The 25293-nt window shown below is 35.5% G+C and overlaps 1 protein-coding gene across 2 annotated transcripts in view; it reads right to left on the bottom strand.

The window, feature by feature from the left end:
• The window catches only part of LOC105483297 (xin actin binding repeat containing 2), a 348129-nt gene extending 326296 nt beyond the window's left edge, over positions 1-21833 (bottom strand). For both annotated transcript variants that reach the window (XM_071072890.1, XM_011744087.2), the window contains exon 1: positions 21414-21833. In XM_071072890.1, coding sequence (XP_070928991.1) covers positions 21414-21818 — 405 coding nt within the window. In that variant the 5' untranslated portion in view covers positions 21819-21833. The remainder of the gene's footprint in view (positions 1-21413) is intronic.
• Between the last annotated feature and the right edge of the window lie 3460 nt (positions 21834-25293).

The raw sequence follows: 25293 nt of genomic DNA, 5'->3' as shown, positions 1-25293 counted from the left end.
TGTAGTAAACATTGACAAAGTGGTCAACATCATTAGTTACTAAGGAAATGAAATTAAAACCAAAATAAGAATATTACACATCCACTAGCACGGCTAAAATTAAAAATACAAATATAAATAATATCAGAGATATTTTAACTAGACTTTCACCCACTGATGATGGAAATGTACATTAGTTCAATCACTTTGGAGAGCTACTTGTATTAATCAGTTAAAGCTAAACATAAGCAAGGAATTGTGTCAGTAATTATACTTCTACCCAAGAGAAATAATGCATATGTCCACCAAAGTTCATGTGTAAAAATATTTATAGCAGTTTTATTCAAAAATTGAATAAAGTAGTAAAACAATGAAAACAACTCAAATATACACCCACAAAAGAATGGTTAAGCAAATTATTATATACTTATACAATGCCAAACTACTCAGCAATAAAAGCATACAAACTACTTTTATACACAGCAACACGGAAAAGCTCCCCCAAAATATGTTAAGTGAAAAAACAGACACAAAAGCATATATTTAATAAACTGTATGACTCAAATAAAGTTTAAAAGTGGTGCTGGAAATCTAATCTATTATGATAGAAGACTAGTTGTTACCTATGGGTGAGGTGCTATTGACTGAAAGGAGCTTGAGGGAAGGTTTGACATGAAATTTTCTCTAAGAGATGCTCGGATGGGTCAATTGACATATAAATATGTAAAATTCAGCTGAGCTGCACACATGAAATGTGTACACCTCACTGTATGCAAATTAACCACTGCAAAATAAAAGGCACATCTGGAGCAAAATCTTAAACATTCATGTCTGTTTCCAGGTCTCACTGCATTATAATTGCAAGTACGGGGGCCTTTGTTTAGTGTTCATATTATAATATAATCTTATTGACCTACACTAATCTTATTTCTCTCTTTGTTCCAAAATCTTCTTTTTCAGTCTCCAGCTAGTTTCTGAATTTCAGATCTCTTAATTGAGCTCATGACATGTCCTGCTATTTGCCTTTTTCTCCCTGACAAAAAATTATTGCATTGTATCTGATGCTGGCTATGTCCTACTGCCCAAAACCCACTTGGGATTCTGGAATTAGCAATCATATTTGTACATAAAAACTAAGGAAATTGAGGTCTAAGAGCATAGGCAACAGATAACAAAGTAACACAGCCAACTACTGTCAAAACACACAATTCATTCAAATTTACCTCTTTTTTTCGGTGGGAAAATGTTCTGAAATAATACAACTCTGTTTATAAAGTCTAGAGTGGAAGAAAAGAGAATAATAACAGTAGAGAAAAAGCACAATTTCAACTGCAATTATTTGGGCTCCTCATTTTAGAGATATGGAAACTGACATTTAGAAGTTAAAATGAATTACCAAAATAATCAGATAATTATATTAGCGTCCACCAGGAAATTTATTTTTATATTTCAAATTCAAAACTGATCAATCCAAACCATAGAACAATACACGCAAAATTACTGTCATACAATCAAGTTTCTAGATCTCATATTTCAATAGAGGCATATTCAACAATTTATTGAGCACCTATTTTGAGTTTTCCATGAGTCTATTGACTTCCATTCTCACTACTAGATATAATAGGATACTATCAACAACAGTCAAGAAAAAAATATTCATTTGTCATCAACACACTGTTTCCGAAGGGTTGCCTATTAGCAGTCAGGGAGGAGGGGAATCTCGGCCAGCTAATCAGCTTCAAGTCTGGTGGTAAATCGTATGTTGGATGTTGCAGCCAGATGACGGTGACTTCTGACATTTATCCCATGAGAAAACATGGGGTATATTTTTAATGCATCACATTAAAAATAAATGGAGGTGCCTTATGTTAAACACAATCTAGATCTCACTCATACTGCCAATGTCTCACCCAGATATAGAACATTTTCATTGGCAACATATTAAAGAATGGGACAAGAGCTTCGAAACCATATTCTAAAGAATTTGGAGCTGACGGATGATCCAGGTCAGTAATTCTGAATCCTAGCTATACATTGTCATTTAGAAACTGTTAAATTACAATAACTCCGTGTATCCCAAACTCTATTCTGATTTAATCTGATCTTAGGTGAAGATGAAGTCATCTTACGAAGCCAAAAGTAAAAAGAGCAGAGGAAACAAACAGCACATCTCTAAGTATATCCAATTCATATCTTTTCCAGAAAGTAGCAAGAACACTGTAAGAAATTAAAGAACAAAACAGAGTTTTGAAGGTAAGTTTTGATAAAATATTATCAAATATGTAATAAATAAGGAAAAACAAAAAAAGTACTGGCCCTTTAAGAAATAAGTAGCCATAAATACTCCCCAATAATACTACAACAATATTATAATCACTATAATCCAATAAATACTATAATATACCACTGTAAAGATCCACTCACAATACTACAACATTTGGTACAGACATCTGTCAACCTAAAAGGAGAAACAAGTAGAGGCTAATTAAGGTTTTCCACTAGAGTTCTTCAGAGGTATCTTGGAAGGACAAATTTAAATCCCTGAAATCTTTGCTTTTCAGAATTCTTATCAATGTGACTGAAGGTGGAGACTTTTAGGACAGTAGATAAATAGGGAAGGATCTCCAAGATACTATATTATTAAGGAAAATAGGTCTCATTTCTCAAGGAGATATGTTCAAGTGGAAAACATGTCTGGTCTAAGTTTAGGATTACTAAAGATCAATGGTGCTCAATTTTAGCATGCATTAGAATCATCTGGAGGGCTTGTTCAAACACAGACTGCTCACCTCTCCCCAGAGTTCCCAGTTCAGTGGGTCTTGATGGAAGCCCCAAATTTGTATTTATAAAAAATTCATAGGTGAGGCTGAGGCACTGGTTGGGGATCAGTCTTTGAGTATCAGCGATAGAAAGTATTTACAAAGATTTTATGGTGATCTCCAGGGTTTGAGAAGTGAGGCAACTTTATTCATTCTTTGTTACACCAAATGGTGGCAATTCTAAGGCACTGTAGTAAGATAATGAAGTATCCCAAGAATTATTCCCCCTGGAGTCCTCTGCTACATGCTGACAGTCCAAAGCACAGTCTTCCTGTGCCTATCACCCTGATAGGCAATGGTAACACCAAGGTGAGTTTTCAGTCTTTCCTCATGAGAGTAGTGGAGGGGAATCAGACATACATACAAATATCTTCAGTATGAACACTGGAATATGCATTTATTTAAAGATAGCCAGTTGCAACAAGTGATTTGGGCTGATTATGCTGCTTGAAATATTGATTAAATCACAAAAGATAAGAAATTAAGAGATTAAGATAATACATTAAAATTATGCTATAAACTAAAAAGCAATATAAATCTGTTTTCTTCTTTGGTCACAGTACCCAGAATGCATCTAGCAACTGGAAATATAATCTCCTGGAATGCATCATCAGTCATCAGTAATTTAAGGAGGCATGAAGAATTTGTAAAGTGAAACAGTTAATGCAAACTTGGAAGCTGAATTAAACAGTTCAATGAAAACTTTATAAGCCTTTTATACTAAGTGTTAAAAGCCTAATATTGGGACCTCCTTACATAGTGCAACCCAAATTCTTGGCCCTCTCTAAGCTTTTTCAGAGCTCAGTGGTGCTCACTGGCTTACAACACATGACTGTGGCTCCCCATAAACCCACATGTCAGTTCCATGCCACCTTCTCTCCACAGCTTTGCATGCTGTCTTTTCCTCTCTTCTTCCCAACCTCACCTTGGTCTTGGGAATGGCCACATTACCCTTAACTACACTCATTTTACATAATCTGCCCTACAGCAACAAACCTCATGGCTTTTCTGCCATAGGCAAAAGGATTATCTTCTCTGTAAAATGACAGAACTCTTTGAGCTGGTTCTTCTAGCCTTGGACATTGATCTACTGAAGGCAGAGAGAAAAAAAAATTAAATAGTTTCAACAGTTCCATTTTTTGAATGTTAGAAGCTCGATATTGTTTAGCCTTTCTTTAATGTTCTTTAATATTCCTAATTTCCCCCCCAGCTAGATGAATGCTACGGGTCAACTAGAGAAAAGATAACATATGGGAAAAAATAAAAGCATATTCATGGCTTTGAAACATAATCTTTATTGCATTATTGTGGTAGGCAGAATGAGCCTCCATCCCCCAACACACATCCCCACCAAGGATGCCCATGTCCTATTCCTTGGAACTTATGAATATGTGGCCACACATGGCAAAGGGAAATCAAAGTTGCAGATGGAATTAAGGTTGCTAATCAGATGACTCAACAATAAAGGGTTTAGCTGAGATGATCTTGGTTGTCCCACTGCAATAAAAAAAGATATTAACAACGGAAGAGGGAAATAGAAGCGGGGGTCAGAGTAATGTTATGTGAGAACTCAACACATTATTGCTGGCTTTGAAGATGGAATAAGGGGGCTGTGGGCCAGAGAATTTAGGTGGCCTCTAAAGGTTGGTAAACATGAAGAAAACAAATCTCCCTTAGAGAATTTTAACAGTCTTAGAGCCTTAGGGTCTCCAGAAAAGAATGCAGACTTGCCAACACTTTGATTTTAATTCAGTGAGATTCATGTAGGACTTTAGACCTCTAGGAAGTGTAAGATAATCAATTTGTATTATTTAAGCTGCTAGGTTTGATTTATTTTGTTATAGCAGCAATAGGAAATGATTATCATCATTTAAGTTGGTCTAATATACCTAAGGTGGTGCTCATCTTACTCTTCCGTTCCCATTCTCTTTCCCTGGTGTTTTGAATTTGTCCATTTCTTTAATTGTTAATTGTAAGCCCTAGAATGAAAATCTATACCAGTAAATGGGAACACAGACAAAAACTAAAATACTGGCTAGTTTTCCTACTTGAAAATAGTCCCAGAAAAATAATACTATATAGGAAACCATTTCAAACTAATGTTGAGCCTGAGTGTTTTAAAAGTATATTCTCAGCTCAATAAGCCATGCTCATCTTTGTCTCCCATTCCCAGGAATAACTGAGAGTTGACTATTTAAAACAAACAAAGTTCTCAGGGTCTTGGGCTATTGCTGACTGTATCATGACTGATGCACTGTGCCTGCTGGGTCAGTGGACAGTTGCTGGTTTATTTATTTGTAGATCCTGGGGCTGCATTCTAAGGATGAAAAACATTTTTCGGGGCTGATGTTTCCTCTGCTCTCTAGTCTGTTCACTGTGTAAGTTCTTAAACAATGAAATTGTATTTCTTTGTCAGGAAGTAATCATTCAAGAACACTCATGTCAGGGAACAATTCTGCACCAAGCATGAACAGAAAGTGATGCCACCTGAAACTGTGACTCAAATCTGTCAGATAGGACACTAGTGTTAATGTCAATCTGGGAGATAAAGAATAACCACTAAGCAGATTTGGTTATGTAAGGCAGATTGATCTGGATATTTGTTATAAAAGCAGAGATTATTGAGGATGACCTCTTGTTTCTTTTGAATGACACAATAAAATAAACATGAGTTACCAAGGATCCTTTTTAATGGCAACAGTGAAATGATAGTTGGCCAAAAATTGTAATGGTCACTATTTTAAATCAAGACCAGTAGCTCTCTATATTTTAGGTGGAAATGGAGGTATAGAATAGTGTTTTGGTCATATTTCAATAAGGATAGATTGTTTACAGTTGGTACAATAATGAAGGAGGGTAGGTAGGACAGGAAAACATTTTTAAAAGAAATGTGAGAGGAGTTGTTTCAACATGAAATGAGTAAATATATAACTCCAAACATAGTAGGATAAGAAAGAATAGTATAGAAAACCAAATAACCTCAAGCAAGACTCTTTTAAATCCTATATATGTGATTGTCAAAGGTACAGGGTTACTACACAACTGATTTTTTTCTTTTTGAGATAGGAACTCACTCAAAGGTACAGGGTTGCTACAAAACTGATTTTTTTTCTTTTTGAGATAGGGTCTTACTCACTGAGGCTGTAGTACAGTAGCACCACTGTAGCTTACTATAGCCTCAAACTCCTGGGCTCAAGCAATCTTCCAGCCTCAGCCTCTCAAGTAGATGGGAATACAAGCATACCCTACTATGACTGGCTAAGTTTTTTAATTTTTATTTTGTAGAGATGGGGTCTTCCTCTTTTGCCCAAGCTGGACTAGAACTCCTGGCCTCAAGTGATCTTCCTGCCTAGGCCTCCCGAAGTGCTTAGGTTGGGATTAGAGGGGTAAGCCACCACACTCTGCCAAAAACGGATTTATTTATTGAACAAACATTCATTGCACACTTGCCCCTGTGCTTATCACCCTGATTAGGAGTGGGAACACTAAGATAAATTGTGATATAGTCTTTCCCCATAAGAATAATTGGAGGAGAGAAATATATACACACACAAATATTTTCAGTATGAACACTGGAATATGCATTTATTTAAAGATAGCCATTTGAAGCAAGTGAGTTGAGCTGATTATGCTGTTTGAAGCAACTATTATATCACAGTAGATGGTAAATTAAAATTATGCTATAAACTAAAAAGCAATACAAACCTGGTGTCATTTTTTATCCCAATTCCTGGAACATACCTAGCAACTAGAAATATAATATCTCTGAATGCACCAGTCATCCAGTAATTACAGGGGCTTCAAGAATTTATGATCTGATAATATGAAATGCAAACTTAGAAAATGAATTAAATGGCTCAATGAAAACTTTATATGCCTTTTATACTAAGCGCTAAATGACTAATATTAGACCTCCCTAAGATGTTTCACTGAACAATACTGATTGTAGGCTGACAACTGCCTAACTGCATAGTTGACATGATTTTTGATAAATATAGCTACTACCTATAATTTGTGAATGCATAGCCTGAAATACTTTTAATACAGAGAAAAACACATGTTGGTAGGGCAGGGCTACCACAAGGTATTTGGGGGTAAGAAAGAGGAGAAAAAAGCTTACCCTCTGAAAACTGTACCAATTCTTAACAATAAAAAGGATTCATTTTCTGGTTAAGAGACAAAATACAAACTCTTTTCTTGCTTTTGCATTAAAGAAATTAACATTTAAATGGTAGTTCTATGGAAACCTTAATAATTTCTGAATTTAAATGGTTCATTTAAATTTAACAGCGTTCTTCTTCTCCCATTACTCTTAAACTTGGCATCATAAATCACGATTAAGATAAAGAGGGCTATGAGACTCAACATGTCATAGAGCTAAGTGCTGACAGACAGTTTGGAGGAAAAGGTATTGTTCTGTTCTAAGGTATGTTCTGTTATTTGCCATCCTATAAAATATGGTTCTAGAATGCAGAAGAACTTAAGAAGCCTCTTCTCATTCTGTTACAGTCTTTAACGTGTTTGTAATGACAGAAGAGATCATTGTAATGGGAGGAAGACACTCTGCAAGTATAATTATCAGTTCAAAAAAAATGAATATACATATATTTGTGATAAGTTATAATTAAAGAAAAAAGTTCAAAAAATTAGTAGTAAGAAAAGAAAAAAAAAATGATACACTTGTTATCAGTTTATACAAATAAAGCCAATCCTCGTCCTTGGTTTGAAGCCTAACCAGAAAAGGCAAAACCTCAAAAGGGATACATCTCAGTACCACAGAGTGCTAACAATTCTGAAAACTGCACTCAAGAAAGAGAGCAAAGCATGCCTGATGGAACTCACACTTGTTAAATCCTCAGACTTCCTAACCCAAGTATTTCTTTCAACACTTGGAAGAAAACCAATGTTTTCTGTCTCTGTGATAGTTGCAAGAACTCCCAAGTGGATCTACTAATGTATTCCTGATAAGCCCACACACAAACAAAGATTTCTGAAACATCTCCAAAGGAAGATACTCAACTATATCCGCCGACCTACCCAGTTCAGACTCCTTAATTAATGTCCAACATTTTTTTTTCAGGGCATATCTGTCTTTGCTTAGTCTGAACCTGCTGAGCCATATCCTGCCCTTGTCACACATAAGCTTGGCCCTGACTTTTCTTAAATCACTCAGGAGTATTCCAACCTCACCTCCCACTGCTAAGCTGTGTCTGAGTCCTCAAGGTTAGACATACCCTGTCATTATCCACAGTGACAAATGGAAGATATTCTGTGTTGCTTTAAAGGCCAAAACTTTACTGGAAATGTAGATGTTCCCAGGAGACACATTTTACTCAACATGAAGATTAACCTTCAGTGAAAGAGAGCAATCTGACAGTAGAAAAAACTGCTTTGCCAAAGTGTGAACTCCTTGAAACTGCAAGTATTTAAGGCGAAGTTTGGCTACCATCTGTCTGGGATATAACATGGTTTCCACACTTTGGAGGGAGTTTGATTTTATCATATATGAAGGCAATTCTCTTCTTTAAGATTCTTATCTTTCTACTTCAGTCACTTTAATGGTCATACCTTTATGGAAACTGGATAGTCTCTTGTTTTTAATGACTATCTATTTTGGAAATAAATTTGCTTGTTAAAAGTATCATTTCATACTATTAGGACTTACTAGTAATGTCCATATTGAAATCGGAATAATTTTTGGAAGAATTTATAGTTTTGAATTTCTAAGTAGAGAATAATTAATGGAAAATAGCTTGATAGATATATTCTATTCAGGCTCTTTTGAGCAATATACCAGATAATTCCAGTGAGAACTCGAGGCAAAACACATTGCTACGGCGATCTTTATGGTAAACTCATTGTAACTTTGCAGTTACTTTTACCGTGCAAACATGGAAAGCTATTTAGTACAGATTTATTTTTGCTTATATAGCATCTATACTCTAGCTACCGTTCCTAAGTTATTATTAATAGCATCACAAGAAAAGAGGATTTGTGCTTCTTAGCAGTTCATTCTTCCTTTATGTCTCAGTCTCTTTGAGATGATAGGAATATGCCACTTACACATTTATTTTATTTTAGTAGCAAAGGAACTCAGATGCTGAACACCCTTGAGACTCATACCTTCTTTTTATCCAGTGATGAAGAATAATAAAGAAGATAGGATAATTCAGCATAAGTATATCTATGAAAGTTTCACTCTGAGTACTAGAAATCATTACACTAAGTAAAATCTGCAATATGCTATACACCCCTGGTTACCTTTCTTTAAAACTAAAAGGAAGGAAAGAAAAGAAGAAAGAAAATAACTAGATTTCTAGCTTGCTTAATTTTAATGTTGTGTGTATATATGTATGCGTGTGCAGCGGTGTATATTATTTATTCTGAATTCTGCATCTGCTGAGTTTATTATCTCTTATTTTATGTGGGTCAAATATTATGCGAAAGAAGAATCTGGACATTAGCAAAAGCTATTTTGCCAGCCAAAAAACAATCTTTTAACTTCATAAGTGGCTCGTACATAAAGGACCTCAATACCAGAGAGTCACTATATGCTCATTGTTGCACCTTTGAGGCACTGCTGCAAAAAAAGATGCATGTTTTATGTTTATGGCTGAAACACTTCATAATTTAAAAAGAAATGGGCTATCATTGATTATTATGTAACATTTTCTATAATAGGACAAACAGATCAAACAACAACAAATCTCAGCACATTACAGAGGAGCTTCTTGAGAGGACAGTGGCCTGTGGCCTGAGTGTAGATGTGCAGTTCATGAGGTAGATTCTACTGGGAGGGTCTATGTAACATGGGAGGAAAGGTGCTTCTGGAGCTAGCTGCATATTCAAGCAACGGTCTAAGAAAGCACTAAGGAAACTGGTATCAAGAAGACAGTTTGTCCTTTGGAAGGCTGACAGACATAGCTTGTTACCAAAATAGTATCCAGTCTCAGACTTTCAAAAAAGGTCAATGAAAGGAGCATTAATTCCTTCACATCTGTTTCTTGCACATTTTCACCCATGTCATCTGTAAGGCATACAGAATGGTAAGACAGGTGTGCAAGTCAGAGAAGCTGGCACATAGCCTCTGAAAAGATCACTCAGCCTGCACTGACCATATGCAAGGGACGATCAACATCAAGTTATCAAAGACCTGCTGTCAGATGAGCAGGAGTACAGCTCTCGGCAGAGTGGGCTAAAGAATTGCGTGACCTTGAAGCCCAGCACAAATGATGCAATGCTAATGCACCTAACCTAAGAGTAGACACTGAAAGGAGCCAGTTCATTTCAACAAGTGTTTTCTATTCATCCATTCCCAAAGTACTGAATGATTATATACCCTATGCTTAGCACTCTGTTAAAAACCAGAAGGGAAAGAAAAAAATGAAATGTGATTTCTCCTTTATAATTCAGGTGGATATTCAAGCAGGGTGATGAAATAATTTATCATCCAGAGACACTTTTGAGAATGAAAGGGGTATTTTTAATAATTATGATGGAGCGATGTATGCAAACTAGGGATGTTCCCAGCAGGGGAACAAATGGTTGCCATGTAGATGAGATAGAAGTCATCCACGCTTAAATAATCATTTGAAATGGAATTTGAAATACTGAGAACACCAAATGATAGCAAAGATATGAAGCCATAGGAACTCTCATTTGTTACTGGGGGGAATGAATAAGAGTACAACGACTTTGGACAACAGTTTGGCAATTTCTTACAAACTAAACATACTCTTACCATACAATTCAGTAATCACTCCTTTTGGTATATACCCAAGTGAGTTAAAGGTGTCAACAGTGGTTGATTTGATATGGAGATTATCAAATCATTCAATTTTTTTGTTAATGCCATTTAATTTTTTTTCTTTCAGGGATTAGGGTGAAAGCAGGGATGCATTTGGTGCAACCTGAGCCCAAAGAAAGACATTCAGAGATATTTGAAAGAAAAGAAAGAGAAAAAGAGAGATTTTTAAAGAAAAAATAAACTTCTTGTTAGCATAAACATTATTCTGCATAAAGTTACTTGTTTATTAGACTAGACCAATTTAGCTATTCTAAACTCTGTTAGCAAAACAGGCAAAATACAAAAACTAGCCTACTTCAAGAGTAAGGCCTCTGGACTCCACCTGGCTGGATTAGATTTCTTTTTCAACCACCAACTGACCGTGGGACCTAAGACAAAAACAGTTCGCTCAGCCTATATTTCCTCATTTGTATGTGGTGATGTTAACATAGTTTAACTCACAGGTTAGTTATGACAATTAAAAGAGAAAATGTTAGTAAAGTGTTTAGTACATTCCTGGAACACAGCGAATGTTCAATAATTTTTTCTTATATGATTCTTTCTTATATGATTCAAAATACTTATTTCTCTTGCCATATTTTATCAAAAGTAAAACAATTATTTTATGAACCTGTAAGAAAAGGAGAAAATCCTGACAAACTATAAAATGGCACTGACTATAAGAAGCATATCAATTTCAAAGACGTTAACACATGAAAACATGTATATCTTAGAATAAGGGTATATGGTAGTTTGAGGGACACTCAATGTTTAAGAATTGCTTTGATTTCTGGCACTGTCCAGGATCCATTCATATCAGAAACACAGCTGTGAGATTCTGTTTGAAACAGACATCATAAATTCAGAGATCATCTAGAGAGCAGTATTTTAATATTGTGGCTTCTGGACTGAGATAAACTTGAATTCCAATCCCTGCTCTATTACTTACCAATGGTGTACTCTTGGGCAAATTATTTAACTTCTCTACGTCGTAGCTGTAAAATGGGAATAATTATAGATCTTGCCTTCTATGATGACTGTGACTATTAAATGAGGGGCAATGCTTATGAGGCCTTCAGCTCAGTACCTGGTAGATACGCAGCGTTCCGTCATTACCACTTGCTAGCTATTAGTGGTAGCACAGTGCCTCTTCCTCTAGTCACCTGAGGGCAGACAAATGTTAGCACGAGGAGAGGCATTCAAGGATAAACTCAGAAATTTATGGGCACTATAAAAAAGGCTACAGCTATAAACTAAAGGGCAGACCTGAAACATATGTTGGTGAAAACAAAATTGCTGGTGCTGGATAAATAAATATTTTTTGAGACATTGGTGCATATGAGCTGCAACCTCTTGATTTTATCTTTAAATGTGAAATTTTAAATGATTTATGTGCAGTGTATATGTGTGTCTGTGTGTGCTTCCATGCACACATTGCATGTATATTAAAGAGAAAGAAAATTTCTCTGTGGAGCTCCTGGTTTCTGTTTTTATTTCTTGTTTTTATAACTTGAAATTTCTTTTCTATGAGAACTTCAAATGAACATATTTCAAGATAAAAGGAAAAAGTTGCTCCTAACATTCAGAATAAAGGTAAAATGGAAAAGGGATTAGACTTTAAGTCATAAAATCATTATGATCAGAAATGGTAATACTTTTATATTGTTATATCATTAATAACAAAGAAATCTGACATCTAATCAACAATGAAATCAGAACATGTTCATCAATTTAAATGTATGTTCCTGACAGGGTTCCACAAATGGGGGAAAAAGAGCACTGCATGCATTACATTGCATTACCATGCTTTAGAGTAATTTGTCTCATGGCATCCAATAAATGACTTACATTCCCATAAAACAAGTTAGTACACTATTAAGTACCATAAATCATCATATTTGGTAGTTGGTGCAGATGAGAAACATTAATGGAGCTTGACTTTGTTTCAGGTGTTTGGAACTTATTACACTCACTCACCACTACACATTAAACATAAAGAAATCTCTTTCCAAGTAGGAAAATGTGTTAACCATTTGTTTCCCATACATAATACAGTGAGTATAATGTATCATGTATTATGAAATACATAATACACCGTATTATGTAACATAAACAAGGGCATAGTTAGGTGCCTGCAGGTTGCTTGATCTCCAGGAAGAGGGTGGCTGGATGGCTGTACCTGTTGTTTACAGTCACCTCCACTCCAAACTGTCCATACCTGCCCTGCACATTACATTAAGTATCTTGAATTTCAGTGTTGACAAAAGATTACATACTTCTAAGTTCAGAGAAAAGACTTAGTCTGAGGAATAAAAAGGGGGCAACTCCATTAAAGAAAGATTTGCTACATCAACCCTGAGACCTGTTTGGGTGAGGGAGACCAGACAGGGTAGCCCATGGAATTAAGGAAGTTTGTCCTCAGAGGATCATTTCCCCTGCAAAAGGAATAAATGTTCCCTAATCTTAATATCTTATTTAACCATAGTACAATTTTAAAAGTAGGAAATAATTAAACCTTATCTGACTTTCACCACCTTTTCCATTGATGTCCTCTTTTCTGGCCCAGGATTTGGTGGAAGAGTCCACATTCCATTTAGTTGTCATGCCACTTTAGTTTTTTCCAACCTATGGCAATTTCTCAGTCTTTCCAAAGATAAATATGTTTTAAAAGATAAATAAGATAAATATGTTTATTCAATACTTCTATTCACTGGATTAATTTAACAAATACCACAAGTGACTATTTTTTCCCTTCCCTGTCATCCTATGACTGATTTTCATACTCTATCATTTTCTTTTCAAGAATCTTCTCACAAGCAGAATAAACTAAAGGGAGAAATAAAGAAAATATTACCTTTAGAAAGATGACTAAATAGGGAAAATTTGGGGGCCTTTGGATCCACCAAGAGTCATGGAGATGACACTTCAAAGACAGTCTCTAAGTCTAATCATGGAAAGTCCACCAGCAAACCAAAGCTCCTGCAAGAAGTTAAGACAGGACATCCAACATTCCTGGTGAATAAACTTCCATTTACTGTGGACAAACCTGGAAGAAATTACCTTATCTAAGTGATCACATAGTATTACCAGTAATCAGACTCATTGATTTACTGTATTTCCTGATACGATGTACTGTGAAGGGCAAAACATCATTACTCCTGTGGTATTCCTGCCAAAAATCTGTAACCATGAAAAAACATCAGATAAGCTCATGTAGGAAGGCATTTTCTACATTATTCTGCTTGTGAGAAGATTCTTGAAAAGAACCTGATAGAGTGTGAAAATCAGTCATAGGAGGACAGGGAAAGGAAAAAAATAGTCACTTATGGTATTTTTTAAATTAATTCAGCCAGTACCTAGAAATGTTGAATAAACATCTGAGAAAGATAGGCTGGGTAAAAGAATCAGGCTCCTAACAGGGGCAGTAGACCAAGTATCAATATTCTTACATCACAAGGGCAAAAGCCCTCACTAGTCTACTGAGTAAAATGTCAAAGAATGCCAATCCATGAAGTGACAGCAGTTTTCCCAGTGGAAGGCAAGTCAATATTGCTTAACATCCTTGTATGGTGACTGGCCCCATGTTTTTTAACAGTGTCATATTGTGACTGCACATATCACTACCACAAACAAATGGGAAGAGATGGCAGTTCCCTCTGAAAGTCTTAAAGGCCATGCAAATATGTTTAGTTGGGAGTTTTGCTAGCTATTTCTTTTTCCAACTAAAATCAAACACTGGACAGGAAGCAGTAAAATAAGCAAACATGTAAGTGGGTGAAAAGAACAGTAACATTATTTTTAAAAACAAATTACACCACAAAGAAAAAGCTGCATAAAATGAAACAAAACATTATGGCCCATCCTCACGGTATTCTTGAGGTCCTCTCTCTGTCTACGGTTTTAATAAAGCTTTGAAAACTATAACTGAACAAACTGCAGCTCTTTGTCTCATCATCTCAAAATGGGATTGTAACTCATGTTAAAAAGTTTCCTCAGCATTTGCTGAATTGATTATTCAGTGAGGGCTCTTCTCAGTGGGACCTTTGCAGGCTGCAAGACGAAGGTGTTGTCAGATGTATAAAATCTTCTTTGCCCAAAGCTTCTTTCCACTTTTAGAAACCATGGAGTGTTAGCCTCTTCTTTTATAGATGAGAAAACAGAAGTCCACTGAGATTAAATATTTTCTCTCAAGGACATATAGTGGGTTACAGAGATAAGAGAGGAACGAAAATAGAACGAATATTCATGTAGTGCTACCTTGGTGCTACTTTTTGTATTTCATTAGGTGCTGCCTCTTAAATGCCTCTTCTCCTTCAGGTGTTGTATCATTTGTCTTAATAAAAATTAGGTGGTGTATTAATCTCCTTATTTTACAGATATGAAAAGTAAGGATTAATGAGTTAAAATACGTTATTTGAGTTTATACAATGAGAAAGTTCCCGAGCCAAGGTTTCCAACTGACCTTTAGTCACCAAATTTTAAGTTCTCATATGCTATGCCGAAAAGAAAATCATTATTCTGTAGAATACATTTTCTAATCAAAATGATCACTTTTATTAAACTGGACATTTCAACTGTATAAAAAACTATTTGCCATTTTTTCAGGCAAAGGAGAAATATTTTATTTCTTCAAAGATCTCTGAAATTCTTCCTATGGGAATAATCCTTATTTTTTATCTTTTTCTATACTAATATTAATCTGCATTTTAATTTTTCTATATATTTTTGAGAGTTTTTTCTCAGTAATCATTTTCAAGATTCTAATAACTTCTGTCCTGTTAAATGTTTTAACAGAAATACATCATGCTTGACAGCAATTACCTCAGAAACACTGATGAGAGGGGAGGGTGGGGAATGCGGAGTCAGAATGCACTGACAGAGGTAACTGCCTGAGAAGAAGTATTGCTTGCTGCTCTGAGATTAGAGATAAATTAATCCCCAAGTCCCCACATGCCAGGGTTTAAGCAGCAAAGATAAATTGTAGCATCTAATGAAGTGATTTTGTAGTGGAAGCCAAAATGTAAGCCATGCTTTTAAATGCCTGATATTATGCAGAACTAAAAAGTAGAGGACAGATTGGTCATTAAATGAATAACCAATGACTCTGGTTAGTGGAGTGAATGAAACTCACATATGCTGAAAACTATAGCATCTTTAATTATTTATGCCCTATCTAATCATTGATGCACATGTAGGTTCATGGTCCCTTAGCATTTTTCTTCATGGTTTTCTCCATGCCTCCGATTATGCAATAGATTAAATCAATGTATGCCAAGGAAGCACAACTTGTATATGGTGATGGTGGTTCCTATTTTCTATAAAGTTCAGCTCATGCTTGAATAGTCTTTGTCAAAAGTCTGAGGCCTAAATAAATGATAGAAACAGTATTTATTGAGAATTAGGTAAACTCAACCTGATTATATGAGTGAGTGTGGTTAGGGGAAAGATCAGAAGAGTGCATTGAAAACACAGGAAGTCATTAAGTAATCTACTGTAACAATCAGATGTTTTACCATTTGGAGTCTAAAAGACATGAATAGAATAATTAGATTAATAGATTAATTAATTAATTGAAAAGTGAACCTCCTTATTAATGGTGAGAATATACAGGAGACTGAAAGGATTCTTTAAAGAGGCTTTTTAGTGGCCTCATTCTCTAATCCCTATGGACAGCAACTGGGAGCTTCAAAGAAGAAGGATGAAATTTCACCTTCCTGTTCTGTTCCAAATTAACTTCAACACTGCATCTATTCTGACCTGGGCAACCAGAGTCAAGTTCATTTTATTTAAAAACTATATACATTCTTCACATAATCTATATCACCCAATAGCAGAAAATATGAAGTAAGTGTATTCCAAGTGCTTTTTGAGTTCATAGGTTCCTTTCTAATATTTCCTTTTTTTTTTTTTCGAGATGGAGTCTCACTCTGTCACCCAGGCTGGAGTGCGGTGGCGAGATCTCGGCTCACTGCAAGCTCTGCCTCCCGGGTTCACGCCATTCTTCCGCCTCAGTCTCCTGAGTAGCTGGGACCACAGGCGCCCGCCACCACGTCCAGCTAATTTTTTTGTATTTTTAGTAGACAGGGGGTTTCACTGTGTTAGCCAGGATGGTCTCGATCTCCTGACCTCATGATCCGCCCGCCTCAGCCTCCCAAAGTGCTGGGATTACAGGCATGAGCCACTGTGCCAAGACTAATATGTCTTTTTTAAAAAAAAAAAAAACCACACAAATGAACTTCTCCTGATTAATTCAATCTTTAGGTGACTATGTGCTGAAGATCAATACAGATGAGCTAAAACTAAGACATTATGATTTACTGAAGTTTCTTGATTATGTGATATTATATGCATTCATACTACTAACTACAAATAGAAAAAAATCAAAGACCTGACTTTGAAATATGGGAATATGCTCATCAGGGAAGAACAGAGAAAAACTCCACAATCATGTAGTCCTCTGATAAAGACTCAGTTTTTATCTGGGATAATTCATGAAAATCTTTGCATTTCAAGATTATTAATCACATTTGTAATGTCCCTTTTGACATGTTGGATAACATACTTGTATATTCTGGGGATTAGAATGTAAATATCTTTGGGAGGTCTTTATTATTCTGCCTATCAAAATAACTATCACCAGAGTAGTCACTTACTTGAATCTAAGTGAAGAATAAGTCATGAGTTTCATCCATAAATACTTGTCAACACGGATCCTTCTAATGTTTATGGTTAATTCATGATACATTAACTGATCCTGATTTTTGCATGTATTTAGTTAAACCTGTCTGTGGGATAGTGTTTGCAAAATGGCTGCAATTATTTTTCTCCTAGTATCTATTTCCCTTTGCAAATACAAGTTTGCATTTCCTTCTGTCAAGAGGTGGAGTCTATGTCAGTACACTGTTAATCTGGCTTGCTTTGTGGCTACTTTGATCAATAGAACATGGAGAAGTAATGTGCAAATTCTGAATATAGCCTCCACAGGCCTCATGTGTTCCTACTTTCTCTCTTGAAACTTCTATGACCTGTGCATACATCTGTGCTACCTACCTGAGGAGGAGAGATGCAGAGCTGAGTTGTCCCGGCTCTGTCGTCATCCTAGAACAGCCAGATTCCCGCTGACTTTGCAGCTGACCATAGACGCATGAGTGACATCAGACAAGATCAGACGCACAGCCAAGCTCATCAGAGACTTCTAAACAATCATGAAACCACTAATGGTCTAACCCCACTAATTCTGGGGTGGTTTGTTACACAGCAAATGCTATTGATAAATTACATAATAGTAATGTATTTCTCAGTGTTACAAATAGATGTGACATTCTCTCAAAGATTTGTAATTTTGCAATATATTTTTGCAAAATGATTCTTAAAAACTCTTAAAATTATGTTCTACATCATTTATTTGAGAGGATGCTGACATCTTTGGATTATAGTCTGCCTCATAAGCATGAAAATACATCATTTATTTGAGAGGATGCTGACATCTTTGGATTATAGTCTGCCTCATAAGCATGAAAATACATCATTTATTTGAGAGGATACTTACATCTTTGGATTATAGTCTGCCTCATAAGCATGAAAATCTTCAGTTTCAATCCTCATTTTGTTGTTTTAACAGGGTGTTTTAGAAATGACAATAGGTTGTGTTCATTTTGGAAAATTATAAGATAAAAAATTATTTTAAGAATTTCTCACTGATTTTCTATTGTAATTATGTTAGAATAAATTGTTTTAACAAAGACTCTGAAATAGTGAATGTTTTAGATATTGATATCTCTTTTTAATGACCTTGCACACTTATAGAAAATAATGTTTGTTTGCTTATTGATGGAGTCTCACTCTGTCACTCAGGATGGAATGCAGTGGTGCAATCATAGCAACCTCTTGCTCATGGGATCAAGGGATCCTCCTGACTCAGACTCCCAAGCCAGTTAGTTTTTAAATATTTGTAGAGACAGGGTTTTGCTATGTTGCTCGGGCTGTTCTTGAACCTCGGGCAATAAGTGATTCTCCTGCTTCAGTTTTCCAGCGTGCTGGGAATACGGGTGTGAGCCACTGTGCCTGGCCTTTTGAGAAAAATAGTAAGAGTCTTGTAGATCCCTTTTCCTAGTAATAAATGTTTGACCAAACTCACCTTAAACAGACACATTATAATGAATATGTACATTTCCCCTCTGTTTGCTGAAAAATACTTAGATTAAAAACTGTACACATGTATACACATACATCATAATGTCTAATTGTAATCTACATCTACTTACAAGTAAATATATATACACATACACATATATAAGCATACATTAAAATGTATAGTTACATATACATGTATGTGTGTATGTGTATGCGTATGTATGTCAACTTACTTGTAAATAGATGTACATATACATGATATTCCATACCTTTAAAAATTCTACAAGCTCTCAATTTACTGCAATTATTTTATAAATTTTATAAACCAAGTGCCTCTTACTGAAGGGTTTCCTTCCATAGCAACATTAAAATGTAGTTTATTGTTCCTTATGGTTGAGATGATTTGCTAGTTGCAAAATATTTTCCTTATTTGAAATTATTTTCTGTCCTTGCTTTAAGTTTTATAAATATTGAATTCCTTTTTCCACATCCCCAATATCTCAATAGTCTCCAAAAACATAAATGTCAGAGTTATGAAGTAGCCAGAATTTTTTAGATGATTTATGAAAATAAATATATCATGACTTTATAATGAAGCACTGCATAATATAAAGTGGTGACATGAGAAAGAAAAAAGCATCTATAAAAACTAAGAATTAAGTTGTATATAATTAATATGCTATGGGGTGAAATATAGAATTTTAAATTTGATTGAACTAGAATTCTTCTTACATGCCCAACAATATAACAAAATACTTCACTTGGAGAAAACAAGTTAATTCATCATTGACTTCTCTTTGTTCTTTTTCTTCTCGTCCCCTTTGTTCTAGAATAAGTTTGCAAACATTCCTAAAACTTTTTATGTAAACTGATTCTAAAAATTATGTGTCTTCTATGGATAAGAAATTTTTAAATGCATCAACCTTGTTTCATACATTTATGGAAATACTATATTATGACACAGAACCTTAGAATATTTAAAACAGTATGTTACATAAACTAAATTTATCTCATTTTTACAAGGCAAATGGTGGTTTTAATATATCTGGTTCTTTTCATAATTATTTGTATAGTTACTAGATGGCAAACCACCTATCATGCTAAATATTACTAATCTCACATTTAAATCAGAAATGATTATTAATGTTTTATTATATTATTGTTGTATATAAGCAGTTACATCTCATCCAGATGAGAGAGGTTATATTACATCACTTATATAGATGACTTTTTCTACCTTTGGTCATTTCTTTTGTCAGTTATCTTGGGCAAATGTTCAAAATTATTACAGTAAAGTCAACAGAGATTGAGTGGAAATTATTTTCTGTGGCTTTACTTTTCTTAATTTATAAAGATAAAAAATAAATGACACTGTAACTATCTTTGTTGTATACCCCTATCCCTAAACATTCATCTAAAAGATATAAAAGTATAAACAAAAAGGATTGCACCTGTGAAAAAGAAAAAGAAAATCTTCAAATCAGGGATCAGCAAATCGTTGCATGTTTTAAGAGATCCTGTAGTCTCAACATAACCTCATAAATATAACTTCATATCCCTTATTATCATTAAACAAATTACTTGATGTTCAAAGAAGGGTAGCTTACTACATATTTCCCAATAACACAACTGGAAGCAAAAGTTAGCAAAACAATTGATTTTCAAAAATTTTCTACTTCTGTGATGCCTTCTATGAAGGCTATTTATCCATTAACAAGAATAGGACTGTGTACCTTCCTGATAAAACTGTCATTAGGTGAAAACCAAATAAAACAAGAGACAATCAAGCAAGCAAAGAAACAAACAAACAAACAAAAAAAGTGTGGAGTTTGCTTTCTAAAGGAAAACCTGAAATCATTTATTAATTCTTTGTAAAATTCAGCTATAATCTCTATTATGTGCAGGCCCTAATGAGTGTAATAAATTTAAGTAATTCTAGTTGAAATAGTAGTTGCTTTTAATTACCACAAAAGTATAAATGTGGTCTTAGTTAATAATGTTGCTAATCCTGTTTCCTGAATTTGGCTAAATGCCCTCTTTAGCTAATAGACATATTTTATATGTGACATTATAATATACCATAATCACTGAGGAATGATCATCATCTACCACAAAATATTCCAGACTCTACGCTTAGTGTTTAAAATATGTTACCTACAATCTTCATAAGATCCATGTAAAGTAACAGATTAAGACATTTGTATTTCTAAGGTTAAGTGTCATTCAGCTAGAGAAGTTAATGGCAGGCTTTAGGATTAAAACCTAGATCACTGTGGTTCCAAAGCCTTCATTTATTCCATGTCAGCATCATTACTGATAAATCCTCATAGAGCTTTGGCTAAAAGCAACACCATTTGTTAAATGTTTGAGGTACAAAGGGTGGTTAGAAATTGCTCCTGCCTCTAAGGAATTTACAACCTAGTTGAAGAAATTGGGCACATACATACAGAAACATCAACATAAGAGGGCATATCAATATTGTTTTTATGGAAGTAAAAGGAAGTCAAGTCCACATTGAAGCAGACTATAGAGAAAATTAATAGGAGAGGATGTCACATTTCACACTGCATTACATATTGGCTTCAGGACATCTGTCTAGAATCCTGGTGGGGGGAAAGATTACATGCTTAGTAATAAACGGTAGGCTAGGCAAGGAAGTCATATGTAAATATTGACTCTCAATAATGGCTCCTTACCTTTCCTCCATGTTCAGCTGGTTTGTTTCCACTCTTAGGAGCCTCAAACACACTTCTCAGCTCATCGAGGGCAATGGAAAAGCGCTCAATCCTGCGCCGACTGCTCAGGGAATCCTCCTTCAGCACTTCTGGCCGACCATATTCCCTGGTGGTGTTACTCTTGTCCACAGAATCCTTCCCTTCAGGCTTCGAGCTCAACGTCAATTCCCCTGAGCAGGGCAGACTTGTGGGATCCAAAGGTTCAGGTGCTGATACTACTTCTTCTTCAGGCTCAAGCAATTTGCTTTCTTGAGGTTGGAGAATTGTGCAACGGCTGTCCCTGGGATAACACTCACTTCTCTGATAATCACAAGATTCCCATTTCTGCCGCAGGAGGTTGAGGGAGCCCTTCTGCATTGGGAACATGGATGGGTCCAGGTTGTCCTGCAATATCAAAAATCCTTTTATCAAAGATACACTCAAGAGTCTCAGTTATTTTCAGACTCAAAATACTCTAGGAGCACCAGCTCTTGGGGTTTGAGTCTTAGTGAAGAAATCCAGCTTTCCTATACAATTCCATACAATTTCTGGCTCTTCACCCCACAAAGTTATGTAAGTTAAACTAGAATTACACAAATTATGGAGAGGTGTGGTTTGTATAGCCATGGCTATTTGAATATAAAGAAACAAAAGCAAAGAACACATGACTTTCTTCCATTTTCCTTTTATCTAAAATCAGCCAACAATTATTTAAAATAAAAAATTTGGACAGTGTTACTTCATTGTTTAGTATATTCTAAGAAAAGGGCAATTTAAAAAGTCTAAAAACAAAGTAAAGTGGTTCATTTCCTGCCTGCAACAGTTCAAAATTTCCTTTGGAATTACTGGTTTCTGTAAAAGTCTTACTTCAGAAGTAGTAGACTAAGAGCTAATAATTATTAAGTTTTTGTTCTCAGGCAAAACACTTTGATAATGACTTTACATGTATACCTCATTTTAATCCTAATATTATCACAAAGAGTTAATTGCTACTATTATTACTATTTTGCAGGTAAGAAAATTAAATAGTAATTTGCCCAGGATTCTGAGTGACAAAGCCTGGATTTGAAATACATCTGTGGAACTCCAGGATCTGCCCTCTTAACCAGTGGAGTTTATCTTTTGTACTTTGAGTTTTCAATTCTCATCTCAGTGAGACTGACTGGAATTTCACCTTGTTTTAGAGCGTTTTCTGGTACGATAAGGAAGAAAAAAAATGGCAAAGTGTACTCTTACCAGAAACACACACACACACACACCCCCCACATACACACACACACATCATGAGCAGCAAGAATTATATGCTAGCACGAATTTTTGCCACAGAAATAGCTACTTCCTGTTCTAACCCAAAGATTCTGCACTGTACATTTGGGGCTTTTAAAACATAAATTTTGTTTTTGAAGGATCAGACATTTTCCTGGAAAAGTATCAGCGCAGTGGGTCTGGTCAACAATATGTCAGATGAAGGCTTAGAAATGTCTCAGAAGGTCACCTAACACAATAGCTCCATATTTCTTTGACGACCAGCCACATTATGAAAAATATCTTATACACGAGGACTCAGTGCACAAATTAGATTAATAAAAGTGAATATAAAAGAAATAAACTTTGTGTTCATTAAACAATAGTTTCCCTAATTATGTGAACTGCCTGGTGATATTTTCTACTCTGAACTCCTTCTCTTTTAAAGATAATGTGTGCTGCCCACTAAATTGACGTAATGATATAGTAATGTTTCATGGACTGCTGGGTAGCTCCATGCTTACAGCAGAAGTTCAGTCCCAGGTTGGGTTTTACTAGCTGTGTGACCTTGAAAAATTTTCACTGGTAGAATATACATCATGGTTTTATTTTGAGAAATAAATTTGATAATGCATATAAAGCTTCTATTGTGTATTCAACACCCCAATAACTGTTAAATCCACACCCAGCTGTATCTCTGGCTAAAGAATCACTTTAATCACTCAAATATTGATGCTATACCTGAAACTCCTAGATAGGAGTGCTTGGAAGAAGAAGTGGGGGTATTTTAAGACACAAAGCCATAGACTGAACAGACTGGAAAATTTGGCCTTAATAATATTGCCAACTAGTAAGTTTGAATTAGTCACTTATTATAGAAAGTCTCAATAAAACAGTATATCAAAGAAGACCTGAATATCTGTTTGGAAAACTGATCAGCATATGTTGAGAATTTAAACAACATATGTTGTTAATGTCTATGTCTCATGTGTGGATGACAGAAAAGACCACATTAACATGGGAATGGTTGAGACACTGTCACAGCTGGTAGGAGTGACCTCACGAGGTTATTTAATGAAAGACTTGTTTTTGAGCCAACTGCACGTAGTTGGAAAGGGAAAGCTGAGAGGCAGAAAAACTGGCAAGTTGGGGAGCAAAGTCATTTTCTCCTGTAGAAAAGGAAATCCTAATAATGGAAACTGATTTGGAACATCTGTTTCTGGATCAAGTTGGAATAGACATACTTCTTTCTCTCCATGTCTCCTACTAAATACAGCTAAAACCCCTAGAAATTGGACACATGAAATAAACATAAGAGGACTTTGAAAAGTAGAGAGAAGGCAAACTGCCTAGGAATGTTGGGACCTAAGGAACAATATGGCGGTGAATTCCCAGGGATTTCTTTTTGCTTCATATATACAGAACTGGTGGTGGGAAGAACCAGTAACTCAGAAAATCCTAGTGGGGAAGAAAATGAAATTGCCCTGGGAAAACCTGCTTTCTCTAGCCAAATAAGCTGAAAAGTGTCAGCCTAGAAAGACAGGACACTTCTAGGCCATAAGTACCATATTCCAGGGCAAACAACATGAAAAACCACAACTATACCCTTACTCCCATCCACAAAGGCTGAGTGGTAAGTCTAAACTTCTGGCTTTTTGCCCCTTGCTGTCTCTCTCTCCAGCTACCTTCATATTAGAGAAGACTGAGTCGGGGGCCAGGATTTTTGTTCCCACTTGATGGTAACGGGGCTCCTCTAGAAGATGTCAGTGGAAGCCATGTGAAGATCCTGTACTTCTACCCCACCTAGCAGTATCAAGATCTTCTCCTCTTCCCTTTGTGTGTCAGAGGACAGAGCTGGTAATTAGAACTTTCTCCATTGAGAGCTTCCTTCTGGCACTTATGTCAGTGGAGGCTACAAGGAGAGCAATAAAGAGGGGCTTCCCAATTTTCCAGCCAGCAGGGGTGATGGCCTTGGAGGAATAATGGAGAGCCCAATATCCCACCTCCACAAAACAGTCATTGAACACCCTTCTTCAGGGAGTCAAAGGTCAGAAATATATGAGTAAGATGCAGAGTTTCACAACATAATTGACAAAATATCCAAGATACACTTGAAAATCATTCATATCAAGAGCCACCAAAGACCTAAACCAAAGCAGAAAACAATCAACTGACACCAACACTGACATGATACAGGTGTTTCAATTATCTCGCAAGAATTTTGAAGTAGCCATTACAAGATTGCATTAGTGAACCAAAAACATGATAGAAAAAAAAGTGAAAAAGTGGAAAGCCTTAGCAAAGAAATAGAAGACATAAAGAAGAAACAAATGAAAATTTTAGAAGTGAGATAGAAATAACCAATATTTAAAAACTCATTGGATGGACTCAGCAAAATAAAAAGGGCAAAAGGAAAGGATCAGTGAATTTGAAGATACAATGATAGTAAGTATCAAATCTGAACAAAACAGAGAATATAGAGTGAAAGAAGGATAGAAACTAAGAGATAAGTTGGACTATAAAAACAATCTAAAATTCATGTCATTGGATTTCCAGAAAAAGAGAAAGATAGTGGGACTTAAAAAATACTCCAAAAAATTCATGGATAATTTTTTCC

The sequence above is a fragment of the Macaca nemestrina genome, chromosome 11, assembly GCF_043159975.1.
Source record: "Macaca nemestrina isolate mMacNem1 chromosome 11, mMacNem.hap1, whole genome shotgun sequence".
Taxonomy (NCBI): domain Eukaryota; kingdom Metazoa; phylum Chordata; class Mammalia; order Primates; family Cercopithecidae; genus Macaca; species Macaca nemestrina.
This window is presented reverse-complemented; position numbering and strand designations above follow the sequence as displayed.